The sequence below is a fragment of the Tachyglossus aculeatus genome, chromosome 9 (genome assembly GCF_015852505.1).
Source record: "Tachyglossus aculeatus isolate mTacAcu1 chromosome 9, mTacAcu1.pri, whole genome shotgun sequence".
In the NCBI taxonomy this organism is placed as follows: Eukaryota; Metazoa; Chordata; class Mammalia; order Monotremata; family Tachyglossidae; genus Tachyglossus; species Tachyglossus aculeatus.
In genome coordinates, this window is record NC_052074.1 from 332,742 (window position 1) to 352,949 (window position 20,208).

A 20,208-nucleotide genomic window follows, 5' to 3' on the forward strand; every position below is an offset into this window, starting at 1 on the left:
GGAATCAGGGGTCCTGGGCTCTCATCCTGATTCCGCCACTTATAAGCATGATATTTGTTAAGTGCTTACTATGTGCCAAGCACTGTAATAATGATGGCATTTATTAAGTGCTTACTATGTGCAAAGCACTGTTCTAAGCGCTGGGGAGGTTACAAGATGATCATGTTATCCCACGGGGGGCTCACAGTCTTAATCCCCATTTTACAGATGAGGTAACTGAGGGCCGGAGGAGTTAAGTGACTTGTCCAAAGTCACATAGCTCACAATTGGCGGAGCCGGAATTTGAACCCATGACCTCTGACTCCAAAACCCATGCCCTTTCCACTGAGCCACGCTGCTTCTCTGTACTGCTTCTCTGTACGGGCTTTGGAGTCAGAGGTCAGGGGTTCAAATCCCAGCTCCGCCAACTGTCAGCTGTGTGACTTTGGACAAGTCACTTAACTTCTCTGGGCCTCAGTTCCCTCATCTGTAAAATGGGGATTAAAACTGTGAGCCCCCCGTGGGACAACCTGATCACCTTGTAACCTTCCCAGTGCTTAGAACAGTGCTTTGCACATAGTAAGCGCTTAATAAATGCCATCATTATTATTACTAAGCAGTGGGGTAGGTATAAGGTTATCAATATGGACACAGTCCTTGTTCCACATGGGGCTTGCAGTCTAGATAGGAGGGAGTAAAATTTAATTCCCATTTCATGGATGAGAAAATGAAGGAACAGAGAATAATAATAATAATTGTGGAATTTATTAAGCACTTATGTGCCAAGCATTGTACTAAATGCTAGAGTAGATACAAGATAATCGGGTCCCACACAGGGCTCACAGTCTATGTAGGAGGAAGAACAGGTATTGAATTCCCATTTTGCAATCAATCAATTGTATTTATTAAGTGCTTACTTTGTGCAGCGCACTGTACTAAGCCTACGGGAGAGTACAAACAACAATGTAACAAATACATTCCCTGCCCATAGTAGATGAGGGAACTCAGGCACAGAAAGGTTAAGTGACTTGCCCGAAACCACAAGGCAGGTGTGTGGCGGAGCTGGCTTTGGAGTCCAGGTCCTCTGACTCTCAGGCCGTACTCTTTCCACTAGGAAAGACTTGCCCAAGGTCACACAGCAAACAAGTGGTGGAGCTGGGATTACAATCCAGGTCCTGGCCTGGAGGAGAGCCCGCTAGGGGCTGGAGATAGAGCCGGCCACTGGGCAGCGGAGAGACTTGTGGACTCGAGCTGGGAGATTGGCAATGACCTGCCCGTTGACTAGGAGCCACTGGGTCAGAGGGCCTATGTTTCCACCATATTTAGCTCTCCTTCCCCATGTGCAGACCTCAGAGTGCCTGGGCTGGCTTCTGTCCCAGGGCTCTGCCTCTGGTAGGGGCACCAAGCTGCTCAGGGGAACTGATTTCTCGGTGGCTTCCTGGACACCCTCCTTCATGGCTAGGGATGGGCCATTAACATCCTTCACTCTCCCTCAGTGACCCAGCACGGACCATCCAATATCCTTGATTCTCCCCTCTCCAACCCTGACTCTCTCCAGAGACCCTGTGAGCCCGTTGTTGGGTAGGGACCGTCTCTATATGTTACCAACTTGTACTTCCCAAGCACTTAGTACAGTGCTCTGCACACAGTAAGCGCTCAATAAATACGATTGAATGAATGAATGAATCCAACACCCCCGACTCTTCTCTTCCGTCCCCAACTCTTCCTCAGTGACCCTATATGAACCACTGCATTTATCTGCATTTACCCAGACTCATCTAGCGCCTCCTAATAATATCTGCTAGCCCAGCTATGCTCGTGTCCAGGCCCTTCCTCTCGTATAGCAGAGTCTCAAATCTTGGAAATCTTTCACAAGAACTTCCCTGATGCTGCTGTTCCTATTTTGCTCCCCCTTCCTCAAAGCCTTTCTGACTCTGATCACCATCCTCCCCACCTTCTTCCCCCGCAAACTCCCAACCAACCTAGCAAGCCTGTTTCCTTATCTCTTTATCAGTGATTCATTCCGTTGCTTGAATCTGTTATTTATATCTTTTCCCTTCAACGTCCTTTAATTTTGTGTACTTGTCAATCCGTGCACGCTTTCGAATCCATTAGATTGTCAGTTCTTGCGGGCAACGACCAAGACCGTTTGCTTCTCTTTATGCACCTCCGCACTTCTTATGGGGTCCTGTACATAGCAGGCGCTCACAGGTTTTATTCCCCAAGTTTAATATGAAGGCGTGGCAGGGTGTGGGGTCCAGGTGAAAGGTGAGAGACACCTCTGCCTCTGAGATCTGGCTCCAGAACTGACTCACTGCTGTTATAAAACAGTATGTCTGTAGGAGAGAGGTTTCGTGTCAAAAGGGAAACAGTTAAACAAGTCAGGCCTTTCCAGGGTTCTGTCAGCTGACTCCATAGGTGAGAGGTTAGTCAAGGAAGGCTTCCTGAAGGCAATGTTATAATAATTGTGGGGCTTAAGTGCTTACTTTGTGCCAGACACTATACTGAGCACTGGGGTGGATACAAGCAAATCAGGTTGGACACAGTCCCTGTCTCACATGCAGTCTCTTTGCAGATGAGGTAACTGAAGCACAGAGAAAAGTGACTTGCCCAAGATCATTCAGCAGACAAATGGAAGAGCCTGGATTAGAACCCAGGTCCTTCTGACTCTCGGGCCTTTGATGCAGAGAGCGGAGGTCTGCTGGATATGAAGAGGATGGGAATTCCCAGCAGGAGGGAGGATGTGAGCAATGGGTCGTTGGTACCCGTGCCAGAGTGTGGTGGGCTTGGGTGTCGTGGCACCCCCCTCCATGTCCCCACTTCCCCGGGCTCTCCCTCCCACCTCCCACACAGGAGGCAGAGGAGTGGTCTCCAAAGCATTTTTCTGGAAGCCAGAGGGCTGCTTTTGACTTTGTAGCTGAGATGTGGACGTATGGGATTTACCATTTTTTAACTAAGGAATTTAATCGCCGTTCGGGAAGATACTATGCAGTACAGACATTCTTGGCCGCTACACTCAAACAGATTCTCCAACAAGGGCCTTTTGCTCTTTGTGCTTTACTACACTCTTCCATTGGAGAATTCCACCTCCAAATAGTCAAGATTATTAATCAGATTATTCCCAACTCAGAATTCTCTGGAGGTGTCATAGGTGCCATGGATACTGAGATTTGTGGTGCCCAAATTTCTTATTGATCCTTGGCTGAGAATGTGAGGGATCCGTGCTGTGGAAATTTAAACAGAAGGGGGTGATATTTTTAAATTGCTTGCTACGCTGCCTGTTGGTTATTCAGTGATGCCTACCCACCTAAAACATCTGGAGTTGTTCTCTGCCCTTGAAGAAGGCAGCGTTGGCAGGGGGTGGGGGTAAATCTGTTGGTGCTGGGATGATGAGGCCATGGTGGGGGCACCACTCTGAGGCTGCCCTCTTGTCCTGTGGTCCTGTTTGATGTGTAGCCCCCGGCGGGGGGAGACTTGCTTTGGTTCCAGTGTGTCTTACTCCTTACAAAGCACCTTCTCAAAAAGAGCCGCTTCTTTCTTGAAGGCAGGGTACTCTTCTGGTCCGTCCTTGGCTACTCACTCCCAGTTTTTGGCTGGGACACGGCTCGGTCTGAGGCTTTGTTTCACCCTTGTTTTAAAATGTGTCCTGTGCCTGCCCTCCTGGCATCCATTTCCCGTTTCAGCTCCCCGTCCTGCAACCGGCAGATCTCCTACCGTCGCTCCTTCTCTTCATGTGTCCTCCACCCCACCCACCACCCAGCATAGCTAGGTCCTGGTGAGCAGATCGTCAATGCTAGTGGACGCTTTTTGCTGTTTGTGATCCTGCCTGGCCTTAGAGAAGCAGCATGGCCTAGTGGATAGAGCATGGGTCTGGAAGTTAGAAGGACCCAGTTTCTAATCCAAGCTGTGGTAGTTGTCTACTCTGTGACCTTGGGAAAGTCACTTCACTTCTCTGTGCCTCAGTTACCTCATCTGTAAAATGGGGATTAGGACTGTGAGCGTCTCTCTTGTTCACTTCACACATCCAATCCGTCACCAAAACCTGCCAGTGTCACCTTCACAAAATCAGCAAGATCTGCCTTTCCCTATCCATCCAAACTGCTACCTTGCTGGTACAATCTCTCATCATATCCTGACTGGATTACTGCATCAGCCTCCTTTCTGATCTCCCATCTTCCTGTCTCTCCCTACTTCAGTCTATAATTCACTCTGCTGCCCAGATTATCTTTCTACTGAAACGCACTGGGCATGTCACTCCCCTCCTCAGAAATCTCCAGTGGTTGCCTATCAACCTTCGCATGAAGCGAAAACTCCTCACTATTGGCTTCAAAGCTGTCCATCACCTTGCCCCCTCCTACTTCACCTCCCTGCTCTCCTTCTACAGCCCAGCCCACACACTCTGCTCCTCCACTGCTAACCTCCTCACTGTGCCTCATTCTCGCCTGACCTGCCATCAACCCCTGGCCCACGTCCTACCTCTGGCCTGGAATGCCTTCCCTCCTCACATCCACCTAACTAGCTCTCTTCCCTTCTTCAAAGCCCTACTGAGAGCTCACCTCCTCCAGGCGGCCTTCCCAGACTGAGCCCCCCTTTTCCTCTGCTCCTCCTCCTCTCCCCATCGCCCCTACTCCCTCCCTCTGCTCTACCCCGTCTCCTCCCCACAGCACTTGTGTATATTTGTACATATTTATTACTCTTCTATTAATGATGTGTATATATCTATAATTCTGTTTATCTATTTTGATGGTATTGATGCCTGTCTACTTGCTTTGTTTTGTTGTCTGTCTCCCCCTTCTACACTGTGAGCCCATTGTTGGTTAGGGATTGTCTTTATCTGTTACCAAATTGTACTTTCCAAGTACTTAGTACAGTGCTCTGCATGCAGTAAGTGCTCAATAAGTATGAATGAATGAATGACCAGGACTGTGTCCAACCCAATTATCTTGTATCTCCCCCAGTGCTTTGTACAGTGCCCATCGTATAGTAAGGGCTTAACGAATACCATTATTTTTATTTGATGTTCAGAGTAACCCGTCTGTGATGCCTGGGGGTACCGCTCAAGGAGGTGTAGGTGGTACCCCAGCCCCACAGACCGCTTGAGTTGGGTTTGGGACCCAAGAACCACCCTTCTGCCGCCCTGCTCCACCTGGCAGCCTCCAAGAGGAGGCTCCGGACTGCTTAATTGGTTTTTCTGTTTCCTAGTCTTATCGTCATGTAGTTGGCTGGTGTGGCCCACCCAGTGACGGAGTTCAGGCTACCACTTCTGCTCTGGGTTTCCAGTGCAGAGTTTGGGATGTGAGCATGGCTTTCCCGGTGTGGGCCAATATGTCAGCTCCATATTCTTCAGCCATATCTTCAAGCTGTAGCTCCTGCTGATTTGGGTTAATGGCTGTTGATCATTCAAGGATATATATTGAGTGCTTACTGCATGCAGAGCACTGTACTAAGCGCTTAGGAAGAGTACAACATAACAGAGTTGGTAAACACGTTCCCTTCCCTCAGTGGTTCTGTGCCCCCATGGTCTAGTGGTTAGAGCCTGGGCCTGGGACTCAGAGGACCTGGTTCTGATCCCACCTCTGACACTTGTCTGTGGTGTGACCGTGGGCAAATCCCTTCGCTTCTCTGTTCTTCAGTTACCTCATCTGTAAAATGGGGATTAAGAATGTGAGCCCCGTGTGGGACAGGGACTGTGTCCAACCTGATGATCTGGTATCTATCCCAGTGCTCAGAACAGTACTTGATATATAATAAGCACTTAACAAATGCCATCATTATTATTATCTGCCTTTCACCAACCAGGAGGCCAGTTGACCTCTCAAGATCCTTTCCAGCCCTGTGATTCCTTGATTCCCACGATTCCCGCTCCTTTGCCATGCCCCTGAGAGCCTGTCCCTTATCTCTTGAGTGCAGAAGCTTCCCCCATTGGGGAGAGGGGCCCAGAGACAGTGAAGGATTGGCTTCCTTTCCAGGCCTTTGACTGAAAGAATTGCTGTCAAAGGACTTTAGCATTTCCTTATTGCCTTATCACCGCCAGTTTGATTTTCTCTGCATTTATAACTGCACAGAGGTGTGTTTCAGATGTGCTCCCAGATATGTGTTTTTGTCTGCGCGAGACAACCTTCCTTACTGTGAGTCTGAAGGAGATCTAGGTTTGGGCAGGGCTGAGGTGGAGAACAGGCCATCCGGGGATGGACAGACGGATGGAGGGACTCCTGATGGTTGGCCCATCTTGGTGCAGCAGGAGGGGAAGGACGGCTGGATGGTGCGAGGCTGGAGGAGGAGGGAGGGAGGAATCAGGCATTACAAGTGGCCTTATCACTCTATACTGAGCCCAACACAAGAAATTAACCTATCCCTGGCCACACCATTTAGTCCATGGGAGGAGATGGTTGCCACAGCAATGGCTCGGGTGTGAACCCTTGCCTGGCCCACCTAAAGGTCATAGGCTGCAAGTCCGAGGGCTGGTCTCTGGGCCAAATTGTAGGGGTCGAGGGGCAATCCAGCTGCAGCCAGTAGTCAGGCTGTTGCCATATTTGTGCCTACACCCACAGGCTGCTGGAAGCCCAAAATGGATGCTGGGGCAGCAGGCAGCAGGAGATCTCGGCCAGGTTAAATGGGGCCGAGGTGGGGATGGGGAGGGCGGCGAGTGGCAGTGGATTGGGAGATCTTGGCCAGGTTAGAGGCCGAATTGTCTGGCTTGGCCCCGCCGGGCCAGGTCTGTTTGTACCCTGCATGTCATGCCCCGCTCCTGCCTCCCTCCACCCAACTTCCAACTTGCTTGCTTTCTTCCCCACCTAATAGGTTGCTGATGCTCTTTCACAGTGATGATGATGATAATAATGGCATTTGTTAAGCGCTTACTATGTGCAAAGCACTGTTCTAAGCGCTGGGGGGATACAGTGTGATCAAGTTGTCCCACGTGGGGCTCACAGTCTTAATCCCCATTTTTACAGATGAGGTCACTGAGGCTCAGAGAAGTTAAGTGATTTGCCCAAGGTCACACAGCAGACTTGCGGTGGAGCCAGGATTCGAACCCATGACCTCTGACTCCAAAGCCTGGGCTCTTTCCACGGAGCCACGCTGCTTCTCTGAGTGGAGAGAGATTATGCCCCGAGCAGCAGAGCATGGGGCTTACTCCCAGAGGGCTGGGCCAGGCTGGGCTAGGCAGGATGGCTTCACTGTCTTCACCATGCTCATCATCCTCAGTGTTGTCTCTTGGGCACCTACTGCACACAGAGTACCCAACTGGCTGCCCGTTCTGGCCAGAGCGCTCTGCTAGGCACCTCCTGGCTACCATGCTACGTGCAGTACTGAATCTTTCCCCTGATTAATAAGCTCCTTGTGGGTAGAGGATGTGTAGCGTCTCTGTTTTGAACCTAGTATAGCTCACTGCCCACAGTGGGCCCTCAGAGATTGCTATTTCTGCTACTACTACTGGGTGTACAGTTCTGTCCTGGGCGCCTGCTGGAGGGAGAGCACTGTGTGGGAAGTCTGCTACAGGCAGAGCACTGTAGTAGGCCCTTGAAATTCCCTGAGTTAAAATGCATGCCTAAAATGAGTCTTTTTTTGATTGCTAAAAATAGGCCCAATCAATCTCATTTTCGTTTCAGAGCAAGGCAGTAATGGGCCCGACTAATTGCAATTATCTCTCTTTTTTGTGAGCAGAAGAAATGGAAGAAGAGTCTGAAACGACGAACGAAGCGGATTTGACCGACAAACAGAAGCATCAGCTGAAACACAGAGAGCTGTTCTTATCCCGTCAATACGAATCTCTTCCGGCAACGCATATCAGGTGAAAACGTTTCTGGGCTTATTTTGAGTCGACAGTAATTGTGTGAAAATTTCCCAGGGGTTGGGCTGTAAACGTCTGTTATTATTATTATTACTACTACTACTATTACTATGTTGTTAAGTATATACAATGTGTCAAGCACTGTTCTAAGCATTGGGGTAGGTACAAGTTAATCAGGTCACACACAGTCCCTGTCCCCCACATGAGGCTCACAGTCTAAATAGGAGAGACAACTGGCAGTGAATCCCCATTTTACAGATGAGGAAGCTGAGGCACAGAGAAGAGAAATGACTTGCCTGAGGTCACCAGCCGACAAATGGCAGAGCTGAAATTAGAACCCAGGTACTCTGACTCCCAAACCTGTGGTGCTCTTCCATTAGGTCCCACTCCTTCTCGGTGTCTTGATTATTATTATTATTATTATTATAACTACTACTAGTAATAAGAGAAGCAGAAGAGAAGACAACTAATTAGAGAAGCAGCATGGCTCAGTGGAAAGAGCACGGGCTTTGGAGTCAGAGGTCACGGGTTCAAATCCCAGCTCTGCCAATTGTCAGCTGTGTGACTTTGGGCAAGTCACTTAACTTCTCTGTGCCTCAGTTACCTCATCTGTAAAATGGGGATTAAGACTGTGAGCCCCCCGTGGGACGACCTGATCACCTTGTAACCTCCCCAGCACTTAGAACAGTGTTTTGCACATAGTAAGTGCTTAATAAATGCCATTATTATTATTAAGAAGAAGAAGAATTGAAAGAATTGTGGTATTTTTTTAGCGCTTACTATGTGCCAAGCAACTTTGTAAGTGCTAGGGTAGATACAAGCTAATCAGGTTGGACACAGTTCAGGTCCCACGTGGGGCTCTCAGTCTTATTCCCCATTTTACAGATGAGGGAACTGAGGCACAGAGAAGTGAAGTGACTTACCCAAGGTCACACAGCAGACATGTGGCAGAGCCGGGTTTAGAGCCATGTCCTCCAACTCCCAGGCCCATACTCTTCCCACTAAACGATGCTGCTACCCTAATTACCATCCTGGTGCTGATTTTGGGGGGCTGAGCTATCCTCAGTCATGGTATTATGCATTCAAATTGGTCTCTGACGGTTCAGAATCTCATGTGTCATCCATAGGAGTGATGCCATTGGGGGTGTGGCCAACGGGAGTGGGGTGAGGCTGGCCAGGGGTGGTGAGGGTGGCTGTTACTTGGGGAAGCAGCCGGCGAGGCCGCTTTGGTGCCCAAGTGCCATCCGGAGGGCCATGACAAAGGAACCAGCTGTCAAACGCGCTGCCCTGTGGGATGGGGAGCAGAGGCGGCAGTGGGCCCCAGGCCCACCAGCTGAACACTCGCCACGGGCAGCACCGGCCGTAGGGAAGGTCCATGATAGATGACCCCCTGCCTGCAGCTCCGGCCTCCTCTGAGAGCTCAAGAGACCGATCATGGCCAGGGTTTCCAGCACTCCAAGGGGAAGGAATCAGTCAATCAATCATATTTATCGAGTGCTTACTGTGTGCAGAGCACTGTACTAAGTGCTTAGCAGGAAGTGGTCTTTCACTTGGTCGGCCACTGGACTTCTGCATTCCTCTTGAGGGTTTGCATTGTGCTCCTGCAGCCTGGGGTCAGGGAGGTGCTCATTAGTGAGAACTTCATTCATTCATTCAATCGTATTTATTGAGCGCTTACTGTGTGCAGAGCACTGTACTAAGCACTTGGGAAGTACAAGTTGGCAACATATAGAGACGGTCCCTACCGAACAGTGGGCTCACACTCTAGAAGGGGGAGGGAGACAGGGAACAAAACCAAATATATTAACAAAATAAAATAAATGGAATAAATATGTACAAATAAAATAAATAATTAAATAGAGTAATAAATGCATACAAACATATATACATATATACAGGTACTATAGGGAGGGGAAGGAGGTAAGGCGGGGGGAGGGGGAGGAGGGGGGAGGAAGGAGGGGGCTCAGTCTGGGAAGACCTCCTGGAGGAAGTGAGCTCTCAGTAGGGCTTTGAAGGGAGGAAGAGAGCTAGCTCGGCGGATGTGCGGAGGGAGGGCATTCCGGGCCAGGGGGATGACGTGGGCCGGGGGTCGAGGGTGGGACAGGCGAGAACGAGGCAAGGTGAGGAGATTAGCAGCAGAGGAGCGGAGGGTGTGAGCTGGGCTGTAGAAGGAGAGAAGGGAGGTGAGGTAGGAGGGGGCGAGGTGATGGACAGCCTTGAAGCCGAGGGTGAGGAGTTTTTGCCTGATGCATAGGTTGATTGGTAGCCACTGGAGATTTTTGAGGAGGGGAATAACATGCCCAGAGTGTTTCTGGACAAAGACGATCCGGGCAGCAGCGTGAAGTATGGATTGAAGTGGGGAGAGACAGGAGGATGGGAGATCGGAGAGGAGGCCGATGCAGTAATCCAGACGGGATAGGATGAGAGCTTGAAAGAGCAGGGTAGCGGTTTGGATGGAGAGGAAAGGGTGGATCTTGGCGATGTTGCGGAGGTGAGACTGGCAGGTTTTGGTGACAGATTGGATGTGAGGGGTGAACGAGAGAGCGGGGTCGAGGATGACACCAAGGTTGCGGGCTTGTGAGACAGGAAGGATGGTAGTGCTGTCAACAGTGATGGGAAAGTCAGGGAGAGGGCAGGGTTTGGGAGGGAAGACAAGGAGTTCAGTCTTGGACATGTTGAGTTTTAGATGGTGGGCAGACATCCAGATGGAGATGTCCTGAAGGCAGGAGGAGATGCGAGCCTGGAGGAAGGGAGAGAGAGCAGCGGCAGAGATGTAGATTTGGGTGTCATCAGCGTAGAGATGATAGTTTAAGCCATGAGAGCGAATGAGTTCACCAAGGGAGTGAGTGTAGATTGAGAACAGAAGGGGACCAAGAACTGACCCTTGAGGAACCCCTACAGTAAGGGGATGGGACGGGGAGGAGGAGCCCGCCAAAGAGACTGAGAATGAACGGAGAGATAAGAGGAGAATCAGGAGAGGATGGAGTTTGTGAAGCCAAGATTGGATAGCATGTTGAGGAGAAGGGGGTGGTCCACAGTGTCGAAGGCAGCTGAGAGATCGAGGAGGATTAGGATAGAGTATGAGCCGTTGGATTTGGCAAGCAGGAGGTCATTGGTGACTTTTGAGAGGGCAGTTTCCTGGAATATAGGGGACAGTAGCCAGATTGGAGGGGGTCAAGGAGAGAGTTGGCATCCTCTCCTGGACCATTCTAGTTCCCAGAACCATCTGGGGGGCTCTAAACAGATGGACAGACAGACCCTGTGTCCCTCCCAGAGGGTGCTGGAGGGATGAACAGACAGACCCTTCGTCCTGCCCAGAGGGACGCTGTACTGATGGACAGACAGACCCTCTGTCCCGCCAGGAGGGGTGCCGGACAGATGGACTGTCAGATCCTTTGCCCCACCCAGAGGAGTGCAGGACAGAGAGACAGAACCTCTCTCCTGCCTGGAGGTGCAACTGGATGGGCAGGCATACCCTTTTCCTCTCCTGGAGTGGCGCTGGACGGACAGACAGAACCTTTGCTCTGCCTAGAGGGATGTTTGGGCAGACACCCTTCGTTCTGTCCGAAGGGGAACTGGCACTGATGCTGCTTTTGTTCTCCGGACAGTTCTCGCGTTGGGTGAGTGTGATTGTCTCAGGGAAGCCTCATTAAGAGGAGATCTGCATCTCTCAGCCTGCCTGATTGGATACCGAGAAGATGAAAACCCTCCTGGGGGGCAGGAAAGAGAGACAGAGACATACGGATGGACGCAAGGTGGTCTAGTAGTTGCAGCATGGGCCTGGGAGTCAGATGGACCTGGGCACTAATCTCAGCTCCACCACTTCTCTGCTTTGTGACCTTTGTGACCTTGGGCAAGTTACTTCACTTCTCTGTGCCTCAGTTACCTCATCTGTAAAATGAGAATTCAGACCCTGATTCCCATGTGAGCCCACTGTTGGGTAGGAACTGTCTCTATATGTTGCCAATTTGTACTTCCCAAGCGCTTAGTACAGTGCTCTGCACACAGTAAGCGCTCAATAAATACGATTGATGATGATGATGATGATGTGAGACATGGACGTTGTGTTCAACCTGATTGTCTTGTATCTACCCCTGTGCTTAGTTCATGCCTGGCATATAGTTAGAGCTTAGTAAAGTGCCCTACTCACAGTAAGCACTCAATAAATATGATTGACTGATTGCTTAACAAATACCATAAAAAAAAGTATACATGTATATATATATATATATATATATATATATATATATATACATACATACCCTGGGCTGGAGCCTTCCATCCACCTTTTTCAACCACGCCCCAAACATGACTTCACCGAGAAGGCAGTGGGATGGGGCTTCCTGCTAAAGTCTTTTGTCTTCCAGCACGTTTCAGTTTGCTAAAGTGCATAATTCTCTTTTTACAAAGTCACTGGGAACCCAAGCCTTACCCTGGGCATCTGTGGAAAGTCCGATTTTGGCTGAGGTCCATTTCCTCCTCGTCCCTCTGAGCGGTCATTAGGGTTACCATCGTTGTTCTGGTATGCGCCATTTCCTCCTCATTTGGCACCAGGCCCGGTGCCCTGCCCACAGTGGAACCTGGCCTCTTGTGGGCCTCTGGCCTGGCACCTGCCCCTGGTGCGACAGTGGGCCCTGTGGCGGGGTGGGCATGGGGGCAGGTGCGATGGAGAGAGCTTCCGAGAGGAAGTCGCCTTGGGGTCTTGTGGGAGGAGAGGCAGAAGCTCCAGCCACGTTCCCAGCTCGGGGAAGCAGGGTGGATTTGGCTGTTGTCCAGCCGCAGTCCTGAGTTTGGAGGGAGATGACGAGCCGCGAAGATTTCCGACAAAACGCTAAATTTTGGCGACTCGTCTAATATGTTTACCATGGATGAGACGTCGCCTGTGTGAGGAATACTTGTGAATGTTATTTATGGTTTCTTGTCAAGCGTGAAAAAAAATTTAGAGGTGGAAAATGATGCGACGTCCTCTAGTCAGCCTCCTGCCAGAAGTGCCCTTGGTCTGGCGAGTCCGTCCTGAAAATTGCCTCCAGAAGTCCCAAGGCCGACATCCCCTGGGCATGACTGAGGAGCGAGGCGTCAAAATTCGGCTCTCCTAATTTGGCCAGCTAAGTAAGAAGTCTCCTACTCCCCACATAGCACCACGTCAGCACCATGGGAAAGCAGCATGTTGTACTGGATAGAGCACGGGCCTGGGAGTCGGAAGGTCATGGGTTCTAATCCAGGCTCCACCACTTGTCTGCTAGGTGGCCTTGGGCAAGTCACTTCACTTCTCTGGGCCTCAGTTACCTCATCTGTGAAATGGGGATTGAGACTGTGAGCCCCATGTGGGTCGAGGACTGTGTCCAACCCGATTCACTTGTATGCACCCCAGCGCTTAGTACAGTGCCTGGTACATAGTAAGCGCTTATCAAATGCCATAGTTATCATTATCGATAACTTTGGGTGCTTGCTGTGGACAGAGAGTGGTAGTCAGTGTTTGTGAGTAATCCCCACTTCCTTGATCAGGTCATCCCATTAGCCACTCATTTTATTCCATTTATTTATTTCTTTATTGTTTCCATCATCATCATTGTCATCCATGGTGTTGATCACCCACTTAATGAGAAGCATCTTACTGAATGCTAGGGCAAGCCCAGCTGGAGCCAGGCCTGTGCTTCCTGCTCTCCAGGAGCTCACAGTCTGACGGAATGGATGGACCAAGACGATTTATGGTTAGAGGGTACAGGAGAAAAAATGAGGATCTAAACAGGAAGAGTATTACAGCTGAATCAAGATGGAATAGGTGAAAAGATAATTGAATGTAGAAATAAAATATGCATGGGTGTGTAAGTGCTGAGGGTAGGAATGAAGCCCCAGACCTGTAGATTCACTTTCTTGTTCCCATTTTGGGTCTTGTCTACCCTTTCTGTCTTCCTATCTCTCTGTCTGCCTATCTGCCTGTCTGCTTGTCTGCCTTTGTGCCTGCCTTTCTGCCTTTCTGTCTGCCCGTCTGTGCCTACCTGCCTGCCTGTCTTTCTGTGTGCCTGCCTGCCTGTCTTTCTCCCCAGTTCGACTATGAACTCTTTTTCTGGGGCAGGACTCGACCCATCATTGCACTCTCCAAACACTCAATCCAGTGCTCTGTCCACAACAGGCGCTCGGAATCTACTGGTGATGGTGAAGGGAATGTGCCTCAGAGTAAAAGGCGAGGTCCCTGTCTTGGAGGAGTTTACAGTCCAGTGGAGAAGTAAAGTCTGGACTGAGTACTCATGGGTTGCAGTGCACTGGACTAAGCGCTCAGAGCTTCAAATCCAACAGGCAACACATCGGCCGTAGGAGTGATGGCAGCAGGCCAGTTTCCCAACCTTCCCTCGGGGAAATCCTGCTTCTGTTTGCTTGACTGTGCACCGAAACTACCCACATCTCCAAAGCCCTCCGAATTTTCATCGCCTTCTCCATTTCTCCTCTTCCTCTATTCCCTCCTCCCTCCTAACCCCCATAGCACTTAGCACTAACCATACACTTAAGTTTTTGCAAGCCCCAGGACACTTTGGTCTAGACCCTCTTTACTTAAGAACTCACCACAGCTACTTTCCTTCTCCTTCCTCCTCAGAAAGTGATTCTAGGCTGGATTGTAAGCTTCTCAAAGGCAGGGATCATGCCTGCTTACTCTCTTGTACTCTCCCAAGTGCTTAGTACAGTGCTCTGCATACAATAGGTGCTCACAAATGAAATTGAAGGCATTTCCTTCATTGCCAGCATGGAGTCAGTAGCAGAAAGACGCAAAAGAGAAGTGTGGGTGGTTGGGGCCAGTGGTTGGTGATAGTGGTTATTGAGTATGAGCGGTGGGCCCAGCGCTGGGCACCATACAAAAGAAATCAGGACAGACCCTGCCCCAACAAGAGGCCAGACTAGCGACTGGGGAAGAGAGAGTGGCTGCCAAGCGGGTACCCAGACCATCTCCGAGGCAGCTTGAAGTTGATGAGACTCTTGAGATTTGTGTGGATTGTAGATGCGGCCCTTGATCTGTGGCCTCCTGGGTGGCCCAAGGGCCCATCCCTGGCCTCAGCCCTGTTGGACTGTCTCCACTTCCCTTCCGACCAGCTCCCCGGGAAAATATGACCCACCCTCCACCCAAGTCAGGAAGCTGCTGGAACACAGGACCTGGGTTCTAATCCCAGCATCACCACTTGCCTGCTACATGACCTGAAACAAGTCACTTCACTTCTCTGGGCCTCAGTTTCCTCATCTGGAAAATGGGATTTAATACCCTTCCTCCTTCTTATGTACACTAGGAGCCCCCTGTGGTACAGAGACTGTGTCCAATCTGGTTATTTGTATCCTCCCCAGAGCTTAGTACAGCACTTAACACATAGTAAATGCTTAACAAATACCACCACAATTATATCACTGGGGGCCAGAGGTCAACGGGGTGTAGGAGTGGTATCTGGATGCGGACTCCACCAGTAGGCAGGTATCCTTGGGCGCATGATGTTTCTGGGTTTTCTGAGTGGTGGGCCCCTTCTTCCCTTCACTTCTTGGGTCAAAATTTCCAGAGTTTCTCGGTGGCCCATGTCTTAGCTTCTCAGACTTCTGAATCCTCCAGGGATGTTGGTTTTGCCCTGAGGATTTTCACCTCCTTCTCTTGACCCGAATACAATGTACTTCTCATGGATGGGTTAGTGTCTGGATCCTCACCCTGAAGGCTGCCCCCGCCTCCCGGAGCTCACAAAACCGTACAAGTCCACCGTACAAGTCCGACAGGGGCCCTTAATGGGGACCAGATGTTCCTGACCTGAGCTGTCCTTTCTGTCCACACAGGGGGAAGTGCAGCGTCACCCTTTTGAACGAGACCGAGTCGGTGCTGTCCTACCTTGACAAAGAGGTAATGGGAATGGACCCCGATTCACCTAGCTATGGGCTTGGCTTAGTGCTGCTCTCCACTTTACATATTTCAGTCCCGCTCTGCCCCCCATCCATCACAAATGAGCTGAGGTAGCTTTACAGCCGTCTGGGTTAGAGGTTTTCTCTCAAAACCTTCCCGAGCCTATTGCCAGAGTTGCTCCTTTTGGGGAAGAGGACTCGGCGGCAAGGTCTGAGTGCTGCCTGGCCAGGGCCATCAGTGTTGGAAAGTAGAGCGGCAGCTGTGTCTTGAGGTCTGACTTTCCCCTGCTGATGGGCCAGCTGGCTCTGGTGTCCCTGGGCTCAGTCCCCGGGGTGGGTGGAGGACCATTTGGAAGCATTGGCCTGGGCTGGCCACTTTGTATTGGAAAGAGTTGAAGGAAGGCCCATCCTCGCTTCTGTTGCTGGAGTGGTGCCCTGACCCCCCTCCCCGCCCTGTGCCCCTACTACCACCACCCCAAATGAGTTCCCTGTCCCTGACCTTTCCCTGGGAGCTCTGCCATAACCATGTTCCTCAGCCACTGACTGGGCCTCACCCAGGAGTCTTTCTAAACCCATAGGGGACAACTCCCAGAGACTCCATCTTGGGGAGGGGACTAATTCCTGAGCCTCCATCCCCAGGGGGAGGGGACCAATCCCAGGGCCTGACTGTTGGCTCACCAACTTGAGTAGGAATTGGACATCACATCAGGATGGGAGACTTTTTTGCTACCAGAATTAGTGCTGTATTTAATCTTGAATAAAGATTCCCACAGGAATTACACTTATGAAGTCATTTATCATCTTTTTTCAGGACACCTTTTTCTACTCCTTGGTTTACGACCCATCACTGAAAACACTCTTGGCAGATAAGGGTGAAATCAGGGTGGGACCCAGATACCAAGCTGATATTCCAGACATGCTCCAAGAAGGTACAGTTTTATTGGCTTTGGGGTGTTGTGGTATTACAAGTAGTCATGAAATGAAAAGTGCAGAGCTAGGGCATTTTGAGTGCTGTGGCTTTAGAAGTCAAAATACCTGATCCCAACTCCTGGTCCAGAGATGCCCCCTAAGGTGGGGACCCTACAGTGCTCTGATGAATCGGGATTTCCCTTTTAAGAGAATTGTGATATTTAAGTGCAGTGCACTGGACTAAGCACTAGGGCAAGCCAAAAGAAGCACAAGATACATTCCCTGCACTCAAGGAGCATCCACTCGAACCCAGTGAGAGGGAGAGTAGCTCTCTTTCCCTTTTCACTTTCTGCATGATAAACAGCTGAGGATTTGAGAAATGTCTGGGGTGTCCTGAACATTTCCCTGTTCCTCCACCACCGGCCCTGGTAGACCAGCACTCTCACAGTGCCCTGAGAGAAGCAACTGCAGTCCCCATCAGAGACATTTCAAAACCCCAGTGGCTAACAACCTAATCCAGCTCTTGAACAGTGGCCTTTCCAGACAGCCCTGGTGCTAAGGGATTCCCATTATTTTGTGGCAGTCTGACCTATGAATGTGGTTTCAGAATTATTTTTTTTTTACCAGTCCTTCATTTTCAGCCATTTCAGGAATCATATGATAACAACTGAAAATGCCCAAATGTTAAATTACTCAAGCATCTACATCTTTTGTCCCACAGAGATTCCATTTCATTGCCAAATTGGTATTGGTGCCCTCTGCTGCCCCCCAACTCTGAGCTTCAGGGCCCCAGCAGTGGTCCTGGCTGATTCTGAGAAAATGAAGTGATAGGGAATAGGGAGGGAGAAGCACCCTTGGGAACCAGTCTAAGTCCTGAGGGGCCCCTGGCTATTTGCATGGCTGAGTTAAAGTTCCACTGGTCTCGAGTTCTGGATAGGGTTGTTTCCCTGGGCAACCTGAGCGGCATCTTCCAAGGTTTGGCAAATGGGTGGTGGGGGTAAGGTGGGGGTTGGTGGGAGGCTGGAGCCACGGGGCCAGGTTGCTGGGGGTTTCTGGACAGCCCTGGCACAAGAGGGATTTGAGGGGTGGGGAGAGCAAGCCCCTACAGGTGTGCCTGACAGCATCTGGAGCTGTAGCGGGATGGTTTTAGAGAAGAAGAGAGCGAGCCTTGGTCTATCTGTTTCTGCCAGGATGGAGAGGCCAGACACACAAGCACTGACCCCTCTGCCCCACTAGCAGAGGTTTAGCAACAGGGGAGGATGTTCCTGGGCCGAGAGGAAATTTCCAGATGATGCCTTAGTTTTCATTTTTTTTGTGACTGCTCCAGCATTTCCTTCTGCAATATGGCATAGCTCTTAAAAACAAACCAACATATTTTATGAACATAAGAGATGCCATTCCTGGATCACCCCCGCTGTTCATCTGGCCCAGGACTCCGGCTCTGCCAGGGACAGAAGGGGGCTGGGAGGAACCAGGGGTTGGTCGTCCTCCTGGACACCCACCCTCATGGTCAGGGATAAACCAGCCATCTCCCCTAACGCTCCCACTCACCATCTCTGACTATCCCCCAGTGATTCAGCACAGACCAGCCAACACCCCTGACTCTCTCAATCACCATCCCTGACTCTCCTCCAGTGACCCAACATGGACCACCCAACATCCCTGACTCTCCCCCAGTAACGCAGCACAGACCATCCAACTCCCCTGACTCTTCCCCCCAGAGACCCAGCATGGACCATTCAACACCCCTCAATGTCTACTCTCCATCTCTGACTTTCCAGTCAATCAGTGACATTTTTTGAGTGTTACTTTGTGCAGGGACAGTACAGTAGAGTTAGCAGATGTGATCCTTGACCTCAAGGAGACTACAGTCTAGTGACGGGATGAGAACCTAAAATAAATTACAAGTAGAGGGAAGCAGCATAATTTATAATGAGTACATAAAAGCTGTTGGGTGTGGGGGAGTGAGCAGCCAATTGATTAGGTGACAAGGCAGTGCTATGATGGCAGTAGGGGTGCAAACAGAATGGAGAGATGAGAGATTAGTGAGGGAAGGCTCCCAGGAGGAATTGTGATTTCAGAAGTGCTTTGAAGATGGAGAAAATGGTGGTCTGACAGATGTGAAGGGGGAGGTTGGGAGCAAAAGGTCAATGGTTACAGAAATGAAAATGAGGTACAGTTGAGTAGGTTGGTATTAGACGAGTGCAACATTCCAGCTGGCCTGTAGTGGGAGAGGAGGGAGGGAGGATAGATAGGGAGAAGAGCTGATTGAATGCCTTGAAGCCGATGATGAGGTGTTTCTGTTTGAAACAGAGATGGATGGGAAACTGTGGGAGGTTTTTAAGTAGCAAGGAGAGACGTGTGCGGAACAGTGTTTTAGAAAAATGATCCAGGCAGCAAAGTGGAGTATCCATTGGGGAAAGGAGAGACTGAAGGCAGGGAGGTCAGCAAGGGGGCTGATGCAGGAGCCGAGTTGGGATTGACAAGTGCTTGGGCCAGGTCAGTGACAGTTTGGATGGAGAGGGAGAGACAGAGTCTAGAGATGTTGTGAAGATAGAACTGACAGGATTTGGTGACTGATTAAATGTGGGGGTAGAAAGAAAAAGAGAGGAGTCAAGGATAACACCAGGGTTGCAGGCTTAAGAGACAGGGTTGCCAATGGTGATGGGAAAGGTAGGAAAAGGATGGTGTTTGGGAGGAAATAAATCAATGGCATTTATTGAGTACTTACTATGTGCAGAGCAATGTACTGAGAGCTTGGGAGAATACAACAGAATTAGCAGACCCGTTCCCTGCCCATAATGAGTTTACAGTCTAGAGGGGGAGACAGACATTAATATGAATAAATAAGTGACATATAATTTAAAGATATGTACATAAGTGCTGTGGAATGAACTTCAAATGTCCAAAGGTCACAGATGCAGGTGCATAGATGATGCAGAAGGGAGAGCAAGCTGGGGAAAAGATGGCTTAATCAGGGAAGGCCTCTTGGAGTTGTGTCCTTAATGCTCTAAAGTTGGAGGGAGTGGTGGTCTGTCATATGTGGATGGGTAGGGAGTTCCAGGCTAGGGGTAGGAACTGATAGACAAAATTGGGGTACAATGAGAAAGTTGGAGCTAGAGGAACGGAGTGTCCAGGGTGTGTTGTAGTAAGAGATCAGCAAAGTGAGGTAGGATGGGGCAAGCTGATTGAGTGCTTTAAAGCCAATGGTGATGAGTTTCTGTTTGTTGCATAGGTGGATGGGCAACCATTGGAGGTTATTGAGGAGTGGGGAAACATGGACTGAGCATTTTTGTTAAGTGATCTGTGCAGCAGAATGAAAAATGGTCTAGAGCGGAGAGAGACAGGAGGCAGAGAGGTCAGCGAGAAGGCAGATACAGTAGTTAAGGCAAGATAAGTGCTTGGATCAGCATGGTAACAGTTTGGTTGGAGAGGAAAGGGTGGATTTTAGTAATGTTATGAAGGTGGAACCGACAGGATTTGGTGACAGATTGAGTATGTGGGTGGAATGAGAGAAATGAGTCTAGGACAATGCCAAGTTTACAGTCTTGTGAGATAGGCGGGACAGTGGTGTTGTCTACAGTGATGGGAAAGACAGGAGGAGGACAGGGTTTAGTTAAGAGGATAAGGAGTTCAGTTTTGGAAATGTGTAATTTGAAGTGTTG

The 20,208-nt window shown here is 50.0% G+C and overlaps 1 protein-coding gene across 3 annotated transcripts in view; it reads left to right on the plus strand.

Moving 5' to 3' along the window:
* Positions 1 to 20,208, plus strand: part of MTA3 (metastasis associated 1 family member 3) — a 68,864-nt gene that overhangs the window by 14,283 nt on the left and 34,373 nt on the right. For 2 of the 3 annotated variants that reach the window (XM_038751633.1, XM_038751635.1), the window contains exons 4-6: positions 7,642 to 7,771; positions 15,572 to 15,635; positions 16,446 to 16,563. In XM_038751633.1, coding sequence (XP_038607561.1) covers positions 7,642 to 7,771; positions 15,572 to 15,635; positions 16,446 to 16,563 — 312 coding nt within the window. The remainder of the gene's footprint in view (positions 1 to 7,641; positions 7,772 to 15,571; positions 15,636 to 16,445; positions 16,564 to 20,208) is intronic. The other variant, XM_038751634.1, reaches the window with a different exon arrangement.